The following is a 20,552-nucleotide window of genomic DNA, read 5'->3' on the forward strand; positions in this document are numbered from 1 at the left end:
TACATGAATATTATCCCTGCATGGATGATTTGTCCGTGTGCAGGGAGGTGTCGCAAATTATCAGAAAGAGCAAAACACTAGAAATAATAAAAAAAATTACAAACTATGAATAATAATGAAATTTAAAAGAATAATAACCACGTTTATTATAATGATAAATATCCTATTATATAAGCGAGCTATTTCTGTATTTATATGACATATAGCCAGCTGTGAAATATGAACACGATCATTTTAGAGAATTGTGTTCTGTTTATCAATAAATAAAAATAACGAGCGAAGCTCGGTGCCCCGATATTTAAAACTAAAGATAAAAAATAAGAGTTTCAGCTCGACGGCGTTCAAATAAATTTTATTAAGCTAGAAATTATATTTTTCAATAATTACATAATGAATTTTCATAATTAAGATGAAATATTTTGTTAATTAATTAATAATTCTACATTGTTAAAAGACGATCTGACAACAGAGCAAAGAGAGAAAGAGATAGCGCTATACGCTTTGTTGAATGATAAACAAGGAAAGCAACACCATTGCTAATCAAACACTGTCCTTATAACGTGGACCTCACTATAGGCATTATGCCGCATCCACATGTTGGGCCAATGAAGGCCAATGTCGACTAGCACCAGTGTGTGGATGGGTGGTTTGCCAGCGCTCGCCTTCACTAGCCTTAATTTACCTACGTTGAATCACCAGGCTGGTCCGGCTTTCTGGGTCAGCGACTGGGCTGATATGCGGACTAAAGGTCCGTTGTCACTGGTGCGGCTGGAACGATAATCGTTGAACTACAGTCGTTGGACGATAATCGTAGAGCGCCTGCTGTACATTGTGTTGAATGGCGCCGTTGTCACTGACGCGACTGTCAACAGAGTCGCTAACTGCAATCGTACGGGTCTGCTGCTGGAGCAGTCATAATCGCAGTCGTTGGCCGATTTTCGAGGAGTGCACATGTGAGTTTGATAGAGTGCGTGTCATCATTGGGCAATGTCATCCAAAACAGCTCTTTTAACATTAAAATTTACACCTGAGGAAGACGAGAAATTAGTGGAGGCGATTTCTCCTCACCCTTTGATTTACGACCTTAGAAATCCCCAGTATAAGGACCAAAGGGCTAAAGACAATGTTTGGGTGGTTATATCTGAAGAAGTTGGAAGATCAGGTAAGTGTATTTCACATAATTAACTAATATAACTAACTAATAACCCCCACAGTTTGATTATGCTCTTTTTTATACTTTAGAATACTTTCTTTCAGAAAATATCATATTTTTTGCCTTACAAATTTAAAAAAGCAATAAAAATTAACTGTAGTTGATGATACTCGTTTTCTATATCTGGAGGTCTCCAAACTTAATTATTCCTATCGGGGAGCAAATAGGGGCGATTTTTTTAGCAATTTTTGGATGATAATTTATACCTATACCTATACCTTTTATACCTTTTTTACCTTCATTCTAAAAAATCATTGCTTTACAAAAATTAAATAAGAATAAAAAATATATCCTACCTTAACGTAAGAGCTAACTTCTCATCTCCTGTGATTGGATATGAAATGTAGTTTGAAGACAACTTTTTAAGGTCCTCATTGATTAAACTAGACACAAACTGAAACTGAACTTTGGAAAGTCTAAAGAACTCAGAAAACATTCTCTCATCAGCTTGCAAATGATTGTTTATTAATATTTTGAAGTAACCTTCTTCTGTTCTCTTTGTGAATATATTATGTGTGTTAAGTCGTGGTACACTTAACATTTCTAAAATATCTTCATCTTCTAAATCTTCAACTAACAAATAACTCAGTAGCCGTTTCTTTAAACTCATCATTCAGTACTTCACTTAGCAACAGTCAAACCTCAACTGAACTAATGTTTATTAATCGCATCAGTGACAATGACCACTGCAACGATCATCGCCGAGCGATGATCGTCCACCGATAATCGTTCAACAACTATCGTTCCAGCCGCACCAGTGACAACGGACCTTAATGCTCAACTCACACTATCTCGACTCAAATCGTACGACTCCAGTCGAGGATACTCCAGTCTCTCGACCTTACGATTTTTTTGCTTATTGTCACTACTTCAGTTTCATGCTACTCCATTTTCTAACCTTACTTTATTAAAAATACTAGCAGGTAACCCGTGCTCCGCAAGGGTCTATTATTTAAAACTTGACAATTTGGAAACTTGACCGAGTGTAATCTTGAAGAGTTTGAAATAGGCTTAAACCCATCCTTGGTTAATTAGGAATCTATATGCAGAATTTCAAGTTAATCAGTCCAGAAGTTTAGACGTGATGATGCGTCAAACATAATTTCCTATCCCGTACGTGTATGAGCCAGTTCTTTTCTTTATTATAGTATAGATAAGTTATTCAACTTGGTGCTAACCTAATAAAGTCTGTCTGTAGTTTTCTGCTCGTAAGCAGGTCCTTCTATATGGCAGCAGCCCTCCACTCTCTTCTATTCTCTGCCAGTCGCTTCGTTGCATAGTAGCTCATCCCCTCCTTGATGTCGTCCAACATTTTGTATCTTCTTCTCCCTCTTCCTCTTCTTCCCTGAATGGTCCCCTCCATGGCATCCACCAACAAGCATTGCCGTCTCATCCAATGTCCCAGCCATCTCCTCTTTCTTCCCTTTATCACATCCAGCAGACTCCTTCTTTCCCCAACCCTCCTCAACACCTCCTCGTTTGTAACTTTATCCCTCCAACTGATCCGCTCCATCCTTCTCCATATCCACATTTCCAATGCCTCAAGCCTCCTCTTATTCTCCTTTCTCAGCGTCCAAGTTTCTGCACCATACAGTGCCACACTCCAAACATAGCACTTTATTAACTTTACTAATAAAGTAACAGAACTCAAATTTTGTTTAGAAACCTTCCTCAACTTAATGCCAACCTGACAAAATAGGACTGATTATTAATTTAGTTGCCAAATTTTAACCATGTGTTTCGAAGAGGTAGTCTCTCTAAATTATAGTTCTATATTAATATATGGTATGTATTCATATCCCATGGATGAAATTTGAACATTAATTCTGAAAAATCTAGAAGGAAAATTGAAATTTGGGCTTCGAGATGCACGAGATTGATATTTTTAGAATCTATGTGCAAAATTTGGAGATCTAAATCAGTCCCGTTTTTCCGGTATGCAATCCATAAGTTAACATGTTTTGATGCGAACAAACACAACCCTATTCTCTCTTATTATCATAGATAAGATCTAATTCGTCACTACTTGACATGTACGAAATTTTATAATAATCGACCGAGCGAAGTGAGGTCTAAGATTCAAGTCGACGGTTTGGCATTTCTCTTAATGTTTTTATTTTGCGCATTTACGGCGAAACGCGGTAATCGATTTTCATGAAATTTGACAGGTATGTTCCTTTCTAAATTGCGCGTCGACGTATATACAAGGTTTTTGGAAATTTTGCATTTCAAGGATAATATAAAAGGAAAAAGGAGCTTCCTTCATATGCCAATATTACCGTAAAAATCAGACTATAGAATTATTCATCATAAATTAGCTGTCTAGTGGACTGTAATACTACCCGTTCAAAAACATCGAACATCTTGAAAATGTATCTTTCCATTAACGTTAGTAGACAGTTGACTATAATACTATCCGTTCAAAAACATCGAACATCTTGAAAATTTTATCTTTCCATTAACGTTGTAGACAGTTGCAGCCAGACCTGATAACAGCGCTCACACTCACATTCCGGGACGACACGTCACGGTACGATATAGGACAGAAAGCTCTATGTTTATTTGGGATTTTTTCTAGACATTTTTAATTGATAAATTATTTATTAATTTTTGAGAAAACATAACAACAGATCAATGTAACTCACTGAGCGCGAGGTCTACTGTTCACAGAACCACTAGTTATTATGAATATATTGTCTAATCTAATCCTTATTGTCTTATCTAAAATGATAATCAATCACTTTCATTAAAAATGCACGGTACTACGCAACTCAAGTCGAGGCTCGACCAACATGTCAAGTCGACGCTCGACTCATTCTCACAGTCGTGAGGTCGCAGAGATTGGAATCGATTGGTCTGAGTGTCTCCATTTGAAAAAACACATGCAGCGTCGAGAATAAACTCTTCAGTCACTTCTCGACCTGAGTCGCGTAAGTGTGAGTTGAGCCTAAGCATTACAGGCCTTAGATGGCAGACTCGATCCGCTTGAACTTGACGAATAAGCGGACATGTGCCACATCCACATGTTGGCCCAATGAATGCCAAAGACAGTGACATTGGGCCAACATGTGGATCCGGCATTACATACCTTTGATGGCAGACTCGATTCGCTTGAACTCGACGAATATGCGGACGGCCTCGTCTGAGGGAGCCTCGGGCAACTCGTGGATTATGACTCTGATGACGTCACCGTATTTGGTGTTGCACTCGTCCTTCACTTCCGGTTCCAGTTCCGAGTCAACCTCGCCCGGACCCACCATATTCTGCAAACAAACAAAAAATAATTATTATCATCACGATGTGGAGTAATGTCGTCAAGCCTTGTAATCTTCAGCAAATCAGGAGATTGATGTTTGTTGAGGATAATGCCATAGCCACCTCTAATACAAGGCCGCGGCCTACGATATTGCAACGTCGCAGCGTAGGCCTAAAAACTAATACATGATTGGTGAAAAAGATCAGCTGGTATTTTTTAAAATCTTTTTCATCAATCATGTATTAGATTCTAGGCCTACGCTGCGAAGTTGCAATATCGTAGGCCAGGGCCTTGTATTAGAGGTGGCTATGATAAAGCCTATAGTGAGGTCCACGTTATAATGGCAGTGTTCGATTAGCAATGGTAATGCTATCCTTGTCTATCATTCAAAGCGGATAGCACTATCTCTTTCTCGCTTTGCTCTGTTGCCAGATTTTTCTTTAACAATGTAGAATAATTAATTTATTAACAAAATATTTCATTCTAATTATGAAATCATTGGAAAAAATAATTTCTTGCTCAATAAAATATAATTGATTATTTTAAACGAGAATGAACAGTTAATATTACATCAATAAACCTGTATCAACTACCGTCTATAGAAGGCATTGACCAGACAGAGGATCGGCAACGTTTTTCTCCTATCTTTCTACACTGTCATTATAACGTGGACCTCACTATAGGCTTTTGCGTGAGTAATGAGAGGGACGATGATTGATTGAATTAGGCCTACTTTATTTATGCAGATTACAATATATACAGGCTTATTCGCAGATATCTCACAACATACCACACATTAATCAAATGAAAACAAGTAAGTATTAATTTGAGAATATTGAGCAATTCAAGATAAAATACAATTTGCAATTACCATGATATAATATTGTTTGTATCTACACAAATTGACAGAGTTTTGAACAGCTAATACGTAATGAGAGATGAGTATACGGATGAGATGAATGGTAGGTAAGCATGCAAGTTATTCATATTTTATAAATAACTCAAGACCATGAAAGAGCACTATTTTTTCCATTCTGTTTAAAAATATACCTAAGTTTAGGCGTTTAACTTAGTAATATGCGTGGACAGGATGAACAGTGAGACAGTTAGTAGTGAGCATAAACCATCTTTTATGACTAATAGAGAATGTTGCTGTCATACATTATTTCAAATGATTTGAAATAATAATAATCTACAGAATAGTGTGAAGATTTCATACTTTTAGTATATTTTACTTGAAGTGTGAAGTTTTAAACGAATAGTTTATGACAAGGCTAATGTGATGGCTACTACTACTTCTTCTTCTTACTCTATCAATCATGTAAATAACATTGTAGATAACTGTGAATTCAAGACAAATAGACATAAGCAGGTGGCTAATAATTTTAAAGTAATTCATCAGAACATAGATGGTCTATTTCACAAGATAAATCTGCTGGAGATTTTAATTGAAGATGAAAGGCCTGACGTCTTAATTATTACAGAGCATGGTCTAAAGGAGGACGAAATAAATTGTATAAAATTGAATAATATGTCTCTGTCATGTAGCTATTGTAGGTCCGGTATGAGAAAAGGGGGGGTTGCTATATTTGTCAGTGATGTTTTGTTGGATTTTTTGGGTAGCAGTTTGAGAATTCTGGATAATAGTAACATAAGTTCAATGGGCGACATTGAGATATGCGGTATTAGGTTAGAATTTGGGAAAGATGTAGACTTTGTAATCTGTGGGGTATATCGACCACCTAATGGAGATATTGACTTGTTTTTCGACAGATTCTCATGCTTAATTGAACGGATAACAGAGAGGATAAAAAATAACATTATTTTAGCTGGCGATTATAATATTGATGTCTTGAAGAATACCCCAGTTTACAGAAATTTGGTTATCGTCTTGAATCAGTTTGGTTTACGTTATACAATATCAGAGCCAACAAGAATTAGACCTGACTCCAGAACAGCGATAGATAATGTAATGACCAACATTTTTGAGGATAATTGTAAGTCAGCGGTTCTGCATACTTTTTTGTCAGATCATTCAGCTCAAGTGTTCTCCACCACTGTTGATCTTGATTCTGGGAGAGCTGATGAGAAGGATGATCAGGATGGTCCAGCATTTCCTTATAATTTCTCCAATTCAAATTTGTACAATTTGAAAGCAGCTCTTAGTAGAGAAACGTGGTCCTCTCTATATGAAAAGTCTGATGTGAACCAACAATTTGATTCCTTTCACAGCTGCCTATTGCATCATATTGGTGTTCAGTGTCCACCAATAAAAAAAAAGAGAAAACGCAGTAAGAGAAATGAAAATAGGATGTTTAGGATGAGACTTGAGTCGATAAATCCTGAGATTCAGCAGCTAAGGGCGCTTATAGACTTGTCGAGATTCAGGATCAAGGAGGGGTTGGTTGTAGATGAGGATTTATTGAGGCGTGTTAAGCGGCAATATGTCAATAAGGTCATTGAGGCGAAGAAACAGCACTATGCTAATATTATTTCAAGTTCAAATAATAAGTCTAAAACTAGTTGGAACATAATAAATAAATTTAGAGGAGGAAAAAATACATTGTTGAAGGACATAGTTCTGGAAGTGAATAATAGGAAAGTGTCTGAGCCGAAGGATATTGCAGATGTTCTCAATAGATATTTCATTTCCATTGCTCCCGTTCCAAAGTCTAGAGGTAGGCCTACACAACATAATACACAACCACCAACTGTGAAAAATAGATCAGCAAGCTTCTTTCTAAGTCCAACAAATGTAACAGAAGTTATGCAAGTGATAAAAAGCTTGAAGCAAAAAAATAGTGTTGGGTATGACAGCATTTCTGTTAAAGTCCTTAAGAAATGTTGTGATGTAATCGCTGAGCCTCTCGTTTTCATTGTGAATAGCGCTTTTCAAGCAGGAGTCTTCCCTGATTCTTTGAAAATCGCCAAGGTAATACCTATATTTAAGAAAGGTGATCAAGAAAATATGATTAATTACAGGCCTATATCTGTTTTGCCAGTCTTATCAAAGATTTTTGAAAAGATTATATATAACAGGATCATAAACTATCTGCAGAAATTCAAATTATTGAGTGAATGTCAAAATGGGTTCATAAAAAATAAGTCAACAATCACAGCCGCAGTAACTTTTATTGAAAGAGTTATTCAGGAGGTTGACAAAGGAAATTTCACTATGGGGGTGCTGTTAGACCTTTCTAAAGCTTTTGATAGTGTAGATAAAAAGATTCTCTTGGAAAAACTGCATCTGCTTGGAATCAGAGGTCTCATGGGGAAATTAATTGATTCTTACATGACAAAAAGATTGCAGTATGTGAGTGTTTGCACTGATGGCCGACTTGGGAATTCAAGGAGATTAAACGTGACTAGGGGTGTACCTCAGGGTTCCATTCTGGGTCCTCTTCTCTTCGTTTTATATATTAACGATTTGCAGCTTTCAGTTGCAAAAAATTTTGATATAACATTGTATGCAGACGACACAACCTTGTTATTCTACAACAACAGTATTCAACAGCTGGAGTTAGTTGCTAACATATCCACTAATGAGGTTGTACAGTATTTCAATAACTGCTCACTATCTGTTAATTCTGATAAGAGCCAGGCTATTCAATTCAACTTAAAAAAGAAATATCCTTTTGAACCAGCAATCACAATAAATGATAGCGATAGCATGATTGAGAGCGCAAGTGTGGTCAATTTGCTTGGTTTGACAGTGGATGACAAATTATCTTGGAACGAGCATGTTGATAAGGTGGCTAATAAAATGAGCAAAGGCATTTTTGTATTAAGATATATTGCAAGACTTGTAAACAGTAGTATAGCTAAAAGTGTTTACTTCTCGCTTATTAATACTCATCTGGTGTATTGTGTTGAGCTTTGGGGTGCAACAAGTATAAAAAACATTCAGAGATTATTTGTTCTGCAAAAGCGTGCAGTAAGATTTTTAGCAAATTTAGAAAATAATTATCCATGCAGAAGCACTTTTAGAGATCTTAGGCTGCTCACTCTACCATCCATATATATCTATCGCGTCTTACTTTACACTGCAGATAGAATTGGTACCTTAAGAAAGAATTCAGATGTTCATGAATATTTTACACGTGGTAGTAGAAATCCGTTCATTGAACATCACAGGTTAAAATTTTCTGATAAGAGTCCGATTGTTTATGGCTTGCAACTTTTCAGCAAGTTGCCTAAAAATTTGTCAAAGTCAAGTAGGCCTAATTTTAAGAGAGATTTGTATGCATTTCTGGTTGACAAGGCATATTATAGTGTTGAAGAGTTTTTAAATGATAGGGTGTTATAATTTGTTCAACTGTAAAATTACAGTTATTTTTTGTATGTAAAGTGTAGAAGAATGTTATAATTTATGTGACATGCAATATTTTTGTAAGCTTCTTTTATTCTATTTATTTATTTCATGTATTTTTCAATACCTGTTGACATGGCCAGTTGTAAAATGTTTTGGCTTAATAAAGTTGAATTTGAATTTGAAATTTGAATTACGTTTAGTATATTTTACTTGAAGTGTGAAGTTTTCATACTTTTAGTATATTTTACTTGAAGTGTGAAGTTTTCATACTTTTAGTATATTTTACTTGAAGTGTGAAGTTATCATACTTTTAGTATATTTTACTTGAAGTGTGAAGTTTTCATACTTTTAGTATATTTTATTTGAAGTGTGAAGATTTCATACTTTTAGTGTATTTTGAAGATGGAAGTAGACAGTTAACAAGAAGAATTGAGACTTCTTTAATGTATTTAAAGACTTCATAAATGTAGTAAGCACAAATCAAATACTACAATGACTGGTAGAGGACAACAGGCTCGGACAAAACTGTTCCTGACCCGAATTTTTATTAATAAGTTTTCCAATAATAGAGTTATGTTCTCACTTTTATAAAACTAGCCCACTGTTTTGGGCTATACCTGTTGGTCCTCCCCTCCTCGCCCAATCCGTTTAATCAATAGAATACATTAATTGTGTATAATTGAATCTGATTTAATTGTATCTGAGTGGCCAAGTAACAAATCTTAAAAACTCTAGAAAATATTAGAAAATTGTTTAAACCAGGCTTCCAGTACGGTTCCAAGTCAACATAAATTTATTTGTAAAGCACAAGGTATAGTCGAATATTGCGAGTGCAAATGAATATCTGATTTAATTGCCCCTGAGTTGAGTAGGGCGTTCACTGGAACCATTTTCGTCCGAACTAGCATCGGCTGAAAACTACCGAACGCGACCGAAAGATCCCCCAACAAAGCAATGAATAGATGCTCGTCCATTGCAACAGGTTCATACATACGGCCGTGCACAGCCGTCTCCGGCCTATCAATTTTTCGATCCGAATTGAATGGAATTTTCCGGCTCTATCCGGCCAAACTAACTAGTCGAGCTGAGACAACAAAGTGCTCCTAACCTAAAATTGTTTCACAGTCTTGTTTGGTTTTGTTTTTTGAAGTTGTTCTGTTTTATAAAGTTGTAACTATGGATAATGAAAAGTTGATAAGTTCGGTTAAAGAGCATGTTCCATTGTGGGATATGCGAGACAAAAGATATCATCGTCGTGATGTTCAAAGGAATCTGTGGACAAATATTATGTTCACTAGCAACAAGTACGGTTGCTAGTGAACATAAATTTATTTGTAAAACCCAAGGTACAAACTAAAATATTGCGGCATATGCACAAGAGTGCAAAAGAATGAATTAACGAAGATTGAAGTCGACGTTGAAGGGGATAAATGGACAAATAAATGAATAAATTAACTCACCCTAAGCAAGACCACCTTGGAGGGCGACTTCATAATCTCAGTTATGCTTGGCTCGGGTCCAGCAGCAGGCTTGTTGAGGGCGGCAGGCGGAGGGGGAGGGGTGTTGGAAGGTCCGGGTTGGAAGAGAGAGGGTGGAGGTGCAGGTGAGAGAGAGGAGGGAATGAGGATGTCTCTCTCGTGGATAATGCGGCCACCGCGCTTCGATGTCTTCTCAACCTGCAAGGCCATCGAAATACCCTGCTCTTTCTTGCCCAGACCTTGGCCTTCCTGTCGACAAAAACAAAGTACAAGATCATATCGAATTCAATACATTTTTTAGGGTATTGTTCCTGTATGATAGGAGACTACAAATGCTGTATTTGAAGTGTCCAAAACTCAGCAGTTATCCTTACAGCTGCCATTTTGGTTTTTACATTTGGTCATTTTTATCTCAAGAACGAAATGTTGTATTGATCAGAAATTTGGCATGAATATGTATGCTATAAAAACTCGACTTTAAAAAATAAAATAGAAAATTTTCGATGTAAATTTCAAAAATGGTGGCCATTTTGAATTTTTGATGGCAAATTTTACGAAAACCATTCACTTTACAGAGAATTTAAAAGAGACAAAAAAGTTAGCGATTTTTATCAATATTACAAGGATACCTTATTTATTAAGATTGGTCGAAGAATAACAGAGAAATTGATTCTTTTCATACAATCATACTTTAGGGTTGTGTGTCAGAGAGGACCAGGAGTCCTAACTCCGCCCTAAAGGTGCGTACAGATATATGCGCCGCGAACATGAGCAATTTATTATTTAGCTGACATTCACATTCAATCAGCTGACTATATCTGTATTTTTACAGAAACGGTAAGATACAGATATAAAAAGCTTGGCATCAGCTGATTAAAAGTGAATTGTTCGTGTTCGCGGCGCGTATATCTGTACTCACCTTTATGGCGGAGTTAGGACTCCTGGGCCTCTCTAAAAGTGAATTGCTCATGTTCGCGGCGCGTATATCTGTACGCACCATAATAAAGGCAAATAATCAATCAATCAATACTTCAAGACAAACAAGATAATCTGAAAACATTGTAAAATCAGCTGTATGGCCATATGGAGCCATACCGAGTTTCAAAGCTTCATCTTAAATACAATAATTGGAATTGAAAATTTAATGTTTAAATGGTGAAAAGAGGTCATGCATGCAGTACGATAAAAATTACCAAACGGAAAAACCAAAAGACAGCTGTAAGGATAACCGCTGAGTTTTGGACACTTCAAATACAACATTTGTAGTCTCCAGGAACAATACCCAAAAATGTTCGACACTACTTCTGGAACACTGTTTATTTGAACAGAGAAATTGTACACATTACACGTGTATGCAAATATATTCGAACAGAGAAATTGTGATAAGAAGTAAATAGTTACTACTAGTAGCTATAAATCGTAACACGAATGACTGCTCAAGAGCATTAATTAGACCTAAACAACTCATTCTAAGGGTATGATCACATTGGATATATGTGCGAATGCACGTGTGGTCATACATGACCAAGCGCGCAAATGAGAAACAAAATCTGGGAAGAGTAATGTGAACACTCACACTGAATGCGAGCACTTGCTAATTGTGTTCAGTGTGAGCAGCTACAGACAAGTAACAACGTGTTTCAATGTCTCTTTCCAGATTTTGTTTCTTGGCTCAAGCATGATCTGACGTGCACTTGCACATACACGCATCCAATGTAATCATACACCTCCAAGACCACTGGTTTAATTTAACCTTATTACAAACTGTAAATCGTTCAAATTTGGGAGAGGAATAGTGAAGGGTTTATCTTTTCCCCTCTCCTAATTATATTTATTCAATTCAATTTATTCAATCATTCAGAATTACACAACTTACAGAAAAGTAGCACAGGCTTATAAGCCCAAAACGGTTCCAAAACAACAGTTTATAAGCCCAAAACAACAGTCTAAATGTAGCTAGGTTATGTGTCACTTGAAAATTCTTCAATTACACACTCAATTTACAATTCAAAACACACTCATTCATCACACACAAATCATTTTTGAATTAAAAAAGTACTTCTAAATTGAATTAAATTAATTACAAATAGTTGGAAAATTCCAAACTTTGGAGAAATCTATAACATTTTGAGACCGAAAAGACAAACACACTATTTAGAACTAATATGGAAGATTAGTGCTTGCTATAAAAATGAGTGAATAAATTAATAGATAGCACTATATCTTTTATTGATTTATTTATTTGTTGATACAATTACAAATCATATGAATATGATCGGGATAGAACAACAGGCATAGCCCAAAACTATTCTGTTCCCAAATACTGATAATAATAAAATGATGACTAGGGGTTAGGGTGGTTACCTGCCCTTGCTAAGTATAAGAATTTATTACTGAGAACCCATACTATTATTTTTGCAGTATTTTGAAGTACGGTATTTTTCAGCAATTTTGAACAAATTATATGATATTTTTACTGACCTTGAAACCATACTTGGCCATAATCTTAGCCGCCACTGACGCACCGTACACTTTCGGCGACTGAGCCAACTCGGGGGGTGGGGGCACACAGGCGCCCTCCTGCTGCAGGGATGGGGGAGGGGCGATCGCCACACCCGACGAACGGGGCATACCCCCTCCTCCTCCTCCACCAACACTCTCCTCATCCTCATCTTCCTCGTCGCTATCTCGCCTCCCCGCGAAGCCCGATGGCGTCTTCATGCGGCGAGCTTGCTCCGCTTCGACGGCGGGCACTTGGGGGTCGAACGGTCTGCTGGAAAGGGAAAGAGCAGAAGTATAGTTCAGGATTAAAACACAATAGAATGTACAGTCCGAGCACTGTAGCTTTGCCTATCCGTGGAGGACCACTAGACTACAATACTATCCTTTCAAAAACATAGAACATTTTTGAAAATGTATCTTTCCATAAGCAACAGATGCTCTTTTGTATCTTCTCAAAAGCAACGTGTTGCATCCGAATCGATAAACAAGGAGCTTTTTGGAGCTACGTCCTTTCAGCACAACACAGCCTATCAGCTGACATTCGTTCAACATACTCTTTTCATTGTTGGTGATACGTTGGAACTCTTTCATTCATGGAGAATCTCTGTGTGTAGGGATCTTCTATCTATAGAGATCTAGGGTCTCTGAAGCCTGATGTTTCTGCAAAGCCATTAATATTACCCCGCAAACCATATCTTCCCTATATGCCGTTTCAAAGTCACGAAGGCAAAGCTACGAGATACCTACTGTATCGAATGCCCTTTTATTTCATCACAACACAACTAGTATCAACTCTTCACTATAGTCTGTGCAAACTATTATTTCCACCATTTTAAAAATTATCTAGTCTAACTTTGTATATGAATGTTAAAATTTTAATGTTTTTAATGTACGTGACTATTGTCATAGCCACCTCTAATATCTTTATTATATACCTTATATACCTTAATAAAGGTATTAGAGGTGGCTATGCTATTGTCAATGCTTTTTATTGTTTAGCCTGTGACAAATAATAAATTCAATTGAATTGAATTGAACTATAGATTGCAGCATTACTCCAGTCTATCATTTATACCTTCCATACACCTGATAGCCCTTTTCTGTATTTTGAAAACTCTGTCCAGGTTCTGTTTAGATGTGTTACCCCAAACTAAAATAGCATACCTCACATGTGACAATAAAAGACCGTGGTATGCTGTTAGGAGTAACTTTTTGTCTTTCAACCTGGAAAGTTGTCTGAGAATAAATACAGCAGAAGACATTTTATTACAAATTTTTTCGATGTAGGGGGTCCAAGTCAATCGTCTATCCAATAAGATTCCAAGAAATGCTCTCTCTTCTTCTTGTTCAAGTTGACAATCATTTATAAATACATTAAGCGCCCTATCCTCATTCGGATTATATTTGTTCTTAAATTGAAGGAATTGGCATTTATTGCTGTTAATAGTTAACTTCATTTGATTTAAAAATTGGACCATTGACTGTACACCTATATGGGCATTTATTTCTAAATCATCTAGAACTCGATTATTGAAGATAAGTGATGTATCGTCAGCAAACAAGCAGACTCTACCATTAATCAACTCATCTGGCAAACGATTAATATATAGTAAAAAAAGCAACGGTCCAAGGATCGATCCTTGCGGCACTCCAGCCTTGACCTCTAATTTGTTTGAACTATTTTTTACCACACGATTTTCAACAACCGAAGTGAGCTCTACACATTGTTCCCTGCCCGTGAGGTATGATTTAAACCACCTAAGTTCAACCCCGTGTATCCCTACATTTCCAAGTATCTTCAGTAAAGTTTCATGATTAACACAATCGAAAGCTTTAGATAGATCAAGAAATATTGCAGCTGCTTTATCGCCCGAATCCATCATATCGATCAATCCTTCCACCAGAGAAACTATTGCTGTCTTTGTTGATTTACCTTTTTGAAAACCATGTTGCTCATCGCAAATGATCTGAGCTTCATCAAGGTACACAAGTAACCTATTTAGCACTACCTTCTCAAAAATTTTACTCATTGTATTAAGTATACTGATAGGTCTATAATTCTCCACTTTTTCCCTATCACCACCTTTAAAAATAGGCAAGATTTTCCCCTCTTTCAGTTTATCCGGGAAAATACCGTGTCTCAGTGAGTGATTGATGAGATCAAGCAATGGATCTAGAAGTTGGTCTTTACACTTTTTGAGAATTGAGATTGATATCCCGTCCATTCCTACAGACTTTTTATTTTTCAAACTATCAATAATTTTTGATAACTCATCCCGGGTTACTGGCTGAAATTTGGAAGCATTTTGAATTGCATTGGCAGTCCCTTCAGGCCTACTTGTGAAGTCAATATTAAGTGACTTCACAAGTGAATAGTTATTAAAGAGATTACAAATATCTGTACTATCATATATGAACTTTCCACAGTTTTCTATCTTATTAGGGGTAGTGGTGAGGACATGCTCTTGAGCTACGTTCCTGTCCCTATTTATCACATCCCACACTGCAGTGTTGAAGTTCACACTACTTTTTAGTATTTCTGCTGTTTTTTTTTGTATTTAGCAACCTTAACTTCTTTCATATAACTTTTTTTACAGCTTTATAATTTTTCTCACTTATAACATTTCTTGCTATTTTAAATTCATTGTATGCTTCCCTAACCTTATCTCTTTGTGCCAGAACATCTTCAGTAATCCACTCTTCTATCTTGTTCAATTTATTTTTTACAGGGACGTTTTTTAAAGGGCAGCAAATACTAATGTGAAATCTTAAAATACTAATGAATTTATCATATTTATCATTTAAATCGTCTATGCCAGAAACAATACCCCAATCTTGCAATAATAATTTTTGTTTCAAACAATTTATATTACCCTGTTCACATTCTTGAATTACCTTCATTAATTTACTGACTCTAGCTTTATTATGACCCTGAATTCTTACATCTAAAATTTGGAAATCATGGTCAGATAGTTGTGAATTACCTAATCTGATTCTACAGTTATCTATATTTGTTAGGATGTTATCAATAATTGTACATGAGGTTCTCGTCACTCTGGTATATTCATGAACTTTTATTTCTAAGTTATTCATATTTATAATATCTTTAATATCATCCGTCATCTTGTTTCGCACTGCAAAATTTGTATTAAAATCACCCCCTACAATTACTTTGGAATATCGATTTGTGGTAGTTTCTAAGATTTTATTGAAATTCATACAAAAATCTCCCCAATTACCATTTGGTGACCTGTATATACCCAGGACAGCAACTTCAATATTTTCAATTTTTATTCTCAAACCCGTTGCTTCTAGATCCATTTCCCGAGAAAGTTTATTTACATACTCTAGATTACTTATTTCCATTGTTTTAGATTTATTGGTAAATATACATACACCACCACTACGATGAGATTTCCTACAATACACTGCCTTCAATGAATAGTGCTGCAAGTTTACTTGTGAAATTTCCTCTTCTTTTAAGCCATGCTCAGTTAAAATCACTATATCCGGAGTTTCTTGCTTTAAGAATACTTCAAGTCTGTCAATTTTGTTTCTGAGGTAGGCCTATTGGATATTTTGGTGAAAGACAGTGAAAATTTCTTCGTTAAGAACTGCTGGATTACCTTTCCTTCTGAGAGATGCCAAACCCGACTGCCTAGAAGCTATACTATCTTTATTACCGTTAAAAGAGTTCCTTACACTGATGCTATTCTGGTAATCTACTTTCCTTTTCCTGTTCTGAGCCAATTCATTAAAAAAGATCTGTTTCTAACTCCCTCTAGTGTTTCCGTGACAGGAGATTGCAAACGACTCTCAATCATCTCTGCCAACCTATCACAAAAAATTATTTTACCAGATCTGTTTAGATGTAGTCCGTGACTAGTGAAGTTTGCTCTTTTCAACCTCTCATTTAGGAAACATATCCCCAGTTGTTTGGAATTTTTATTTTTTACGCTGTTGATGGTATCATGTATTGCTTTATTTGTTTTCTTAATACTTTGATTCAACTCTGGCCTGTCGTACCTACCTGGTATTGTGCTGATTATGACGTTCGTTTTCAAGCTAAAGCTATTTGTCGCGTCATGTTTCTTTGTTTGTGAATTTCTATTTTTTATCAGGTTGTTAGCAAACAGTACACTGAGGCTCAAAGTTTCAAACTGAACAAATGTTGAGTTATTTCAATATTTCCACAAACCTTTGACAACTTTCTCGTAATCGTTGGGCCATAAAGGATCGTACTCCGCTCCGTCAAAAGTCCAGTCAGGATCTTTGCTAGTTTGTTGATAATGACCAAATCCGTAATCTGCACGGCCATCCTAACAGAAAAAGAACGCAAAATATTCATGAAACAACAATTTGGCATGAATAAATTAAATTCTATGAAGAAAATTTTGGCAAGTACGCATTAATAATTTATTAAAAAATAATTGAACTTGCAAAGGTAGAAAAGTTTCAAGATTGAGAATAAGTACAGATACTCCTTAGAAGAGACTTGAAGTACAAAGGAGTTGAAACTTCATAGACCATATGAGCGTTTTAAAAGTCAGCTGGGCAGGAAGCTCTCAGATTGGTTGATTGGGTTGGCGCCTGAAAAAATCTGGTGTGGCGCACTCACACAACTTTCCTTACCGTTAAGAAAATTGATCACCTGACGCTAGTGTACTCGCGCATCTCAGTCTCCTATTCAAAGTTATGAGACAGCTGGTAATAAATCAATATCGCTGGAAACACACGAGGTCTGCATTCTCTTCGTAGTGAATGATTTAATAGAACCAACAGTTGCCAACAGTTTGCAATCTAATAATCACATTTTCTCGGATTTCAAGCTTATTTTCAATTCTAGGTGGAAATGTTACTAGACATTCATTGCAGAGATTTTCATGCTCAATCTTTTCCACTTGAAATGTTTTGTTTAAATTTTATATGAAGGCTGATAATTGAGAATCTAAAATCAAACTTTGCATAGATGGGGCAAAGCTCCTGAAATTTTTACAGATATAGGACTTGTTGCAGTTGATAGAACTTATCATTGCTGGCAAATGGTGTGAGGTCTCAAGTCAGATCAGTGAGCTGTGGGGTCCCCCAGGGCTCTGTACTGGGTCCTCTCCTGTTTCTCATCATGATTAATGATGTTGCCCTTTTCGGAGACAGGACTGTGGTGTGTTATGCTGATGACACCTCAATGCTGGATATCAGTGGTGACATGACTGACCTGGGCAGAAAGATGTGTGCTTCTGAGAGGGCTGTTGCAGACTGGTTTCGGGCAAATCTCTTCCTTCTCAATAGTGAGAAAACTCAGAGAATTGTGTTTGGCCTCAGGAATGGAGTACTATATGATTTCCCTCCAGTGAATCTCCTTGGCTTCACTCTGGACCGTAAGCTTTTCTGGGGCGGGCACATTCAGGTAGTCTGGGGCAGGTTGAGCAGGGTGCTTTTTTTGCTCAGGAGCCTGAGATGATGTGTACCAGAGGCCCATCTCCACATGTGTTACTTTTCCTTCTTTCAGAGTGTGATGGCCTATGGCATCACCTTGTGGGGTGGTGCCTCTGAGGTAAAAGATGTACTGCTGGTGCAGAAGAAGGCCATCCGGATTCTTTGTGGGGCAGAATTTTTAGCGCATTGTAAGCCTCTTTTTGTGAGTGAAAAGATTCTCACTGTATTCAATTTTTACATTTACAGGTCAGCTACAAAGGCATTCCACAGTGTCCGTACTTTGCCTACCAGGGGTGATGTGCATGATCATGGCACCAGAGGCAGGCTGAGCCTGGACCTGCCATATTGTAGATTGGGGAGGACCCAGAGCAGCCTCATCTACCAGCCAGCTAAAATTTTGAACAAGCTGCCAGTTTCAGCCAGGACTCTACCAGAGACAGTCTTGAAGAGGAGACTGAGGTCTTTCCTTCAGGAGAACCCCTTTTATTCTATGAGGGAGTTCTATGATTGTGATCCTCAGACTGTAAATAGATACTTCTTGCATTAGTCTTGCTGCTTCTTCTGCTTGCGGCTTTTTGTGTTTTTTTTTTTTGTTCTTGACCTGTCTTATGACAGTTTTTTATGTTCTTGACTTGTTCACTTGTGGCCATACGGTACTTATGACCACGCCATGAACAGAAACTCATTATTATTATTATTAAACTATTATAACTATTATGATGTAGTATGAAATTTGAATACTCCTCAATTAGCTCTAAGCTAGAGGAGCAACAAAACACTGTATGTATATGATACTATGTAAATTAAATTATTATTATTATTATTATTATTATTATCATTGACTATTCCAAGTATAAATTTGATCAAAATCGTTGGAGCCGTTCTCGAGAAAATCGCGAAAAACCCTGTTTTTTACAACATTTTTGCCATTTTAGCCGCCATCTTGGATTGCATTTGATCGAAATTGTTCGTGTCGGATCCTTATAGTGTAAGGACCTCACGTTCCAAATTTCAAGTCATTCCGTTAACTGGGAGATGAGATATCGTGTACACAGACGCACATACACTCATACACACACACACACACACACACACATACATACATACAGACTAATACCCAAAAACCACTTTTTCGGACTCAGGGGACCTTGAAACGTATAGAAATTTAGAAATTGGGGTACCTTAACTTTTTTCGGAAAGCAATACTTTCCTTACCTATGGTAATAATAGGGCAAGGAAAGTAAAAACGCTTCATGTGGTCTGGTCCTTGATGTTTTGAGCGGGAAAAAGTGTGGAATTGGCACAGTAAAGAAATTAGGAAAAAGTGTAGAATTGGCACAGTAAAGAAATTACCATAGTCACATAGCTCCACAAAAAAAACTACGCGCACTAACAGCTTGATTTGCAGTAAATTTGAAACATAACGCCCTATAACATGGGATACCTTCTTATGGTATTTTCTCTATGCATACTTACTTTGTTGAAGAAGAGACCATGACCATCATCGTCATCTCGTTTTGATTTCAAATCAATTACTGGTGCTAATGTCGTTGTTTTACGTGCATGCTCACGTCTCGGCTGGAAAAAGGGAGGTTTTTATTTAAAAAAACAATATTAATATGATATATAAAATAAACTCTTCACCCTAACCTCACTTTTTTAATAAAGAGTTGTTTATTTATGATAGTCTTGATCAAAATTTATAAACCTACAGTATTGAGTATTTTAAGATATTATAAAGTAAGGTTTGCTTAAGATTCCTGACACTAAAATAATGTGAGTTTTTAAATGAATTGAAAATGTAAACATACTAGCAGAGTACTTGTTATTATGTTTTTACAACCATGAATTATAATTCTTATTCATTTGTAGAGGATGAAATCATAGTAAATGAATAAGAGAATAATCCATTAGCAAGTATAAAGTGTTAAATCAATTTTTAAAGATAAATATTTCAAGTGTATAGTAATTAACCTGAGTTTGCGATGCCTTTTTCAGTTGCAATTGGGACTGAAACAGCTTAATTCCAGAAGACCATCCCGCAACTTGGTCCGATTTCTGTTTAATCGCATCAAAATCATCATAAAGAGACATTATGAACGTAATTTATAACTAAATTATTCACTAAAGTTGCAAATAAACAGTTCTACATTGGTAAAGCCTATTATTATATCAAGATCGACAAAATTTCAAATAGGTTATATCGATATTTTGATTATTCGATTTTGTCACGTTCAACTTTGACTATAGCGCCAATAAAAATCAATACATTTTATTCATGGATATTTCACAAAATGTCAAAAATAATTTTAAAAGTATAAGGTACTCCAAATTTGTTCCATAACAGCATTACAC

At 36.4% G+C, this 20,552-nt stretch overlaps 1 protein-coding gene across 1 annotated transcript; it reads right to left on the bottom strand.

Annotated features, from left to right (window-relative positions):
- Positions 1 to 4,276: 4,276 nt before the first annotated feature.
- Positions 4,277 to 20,391, bottom strand: LOC111044401 (splicing factor 45-like). Its single transcript, XM_039439446.1, has 7 exons — positions 20,172 to 20,391; positions 19,674 to 19,775; positions 16,960 to 17,080; positions 15,657 to 15,706; positions 12,741 to 13,109; positions 10,242 to 10,508; positions 4,277 to 4,476 (listed from the first exon to the last, which is right to left on the bottom strand). Exons 1-7 carry the CDS (start codon positions 20,289 to 20,291, stop codon positions 4,294 to 4,296), a joined length of 1,212 nt encoding a protein of 403 aa, XP_039295380.1. The 5' UTR covers positions 20,292 to 20,391; the 3' UTR covers positions 4,277 to 4,293.
- Positions 20,392 to 20,552: the final 161 nt, after the last annotated feature.

Source organism: Nilaparvata lugens, chromosome 12 (genome assembly GCF_014356525.2).
Source record: "Nilaparvata lugens isolate BPH chromosome 12, ASM1435652v1, whole genome shotgun sequence".
NCBI classification, from domain to species: Eukaryota; Metazoa; Arthropoda; class Insecta; order Hemiptera; family Delphacidae; genus Nilaparvata; species Nilaparvata lugens.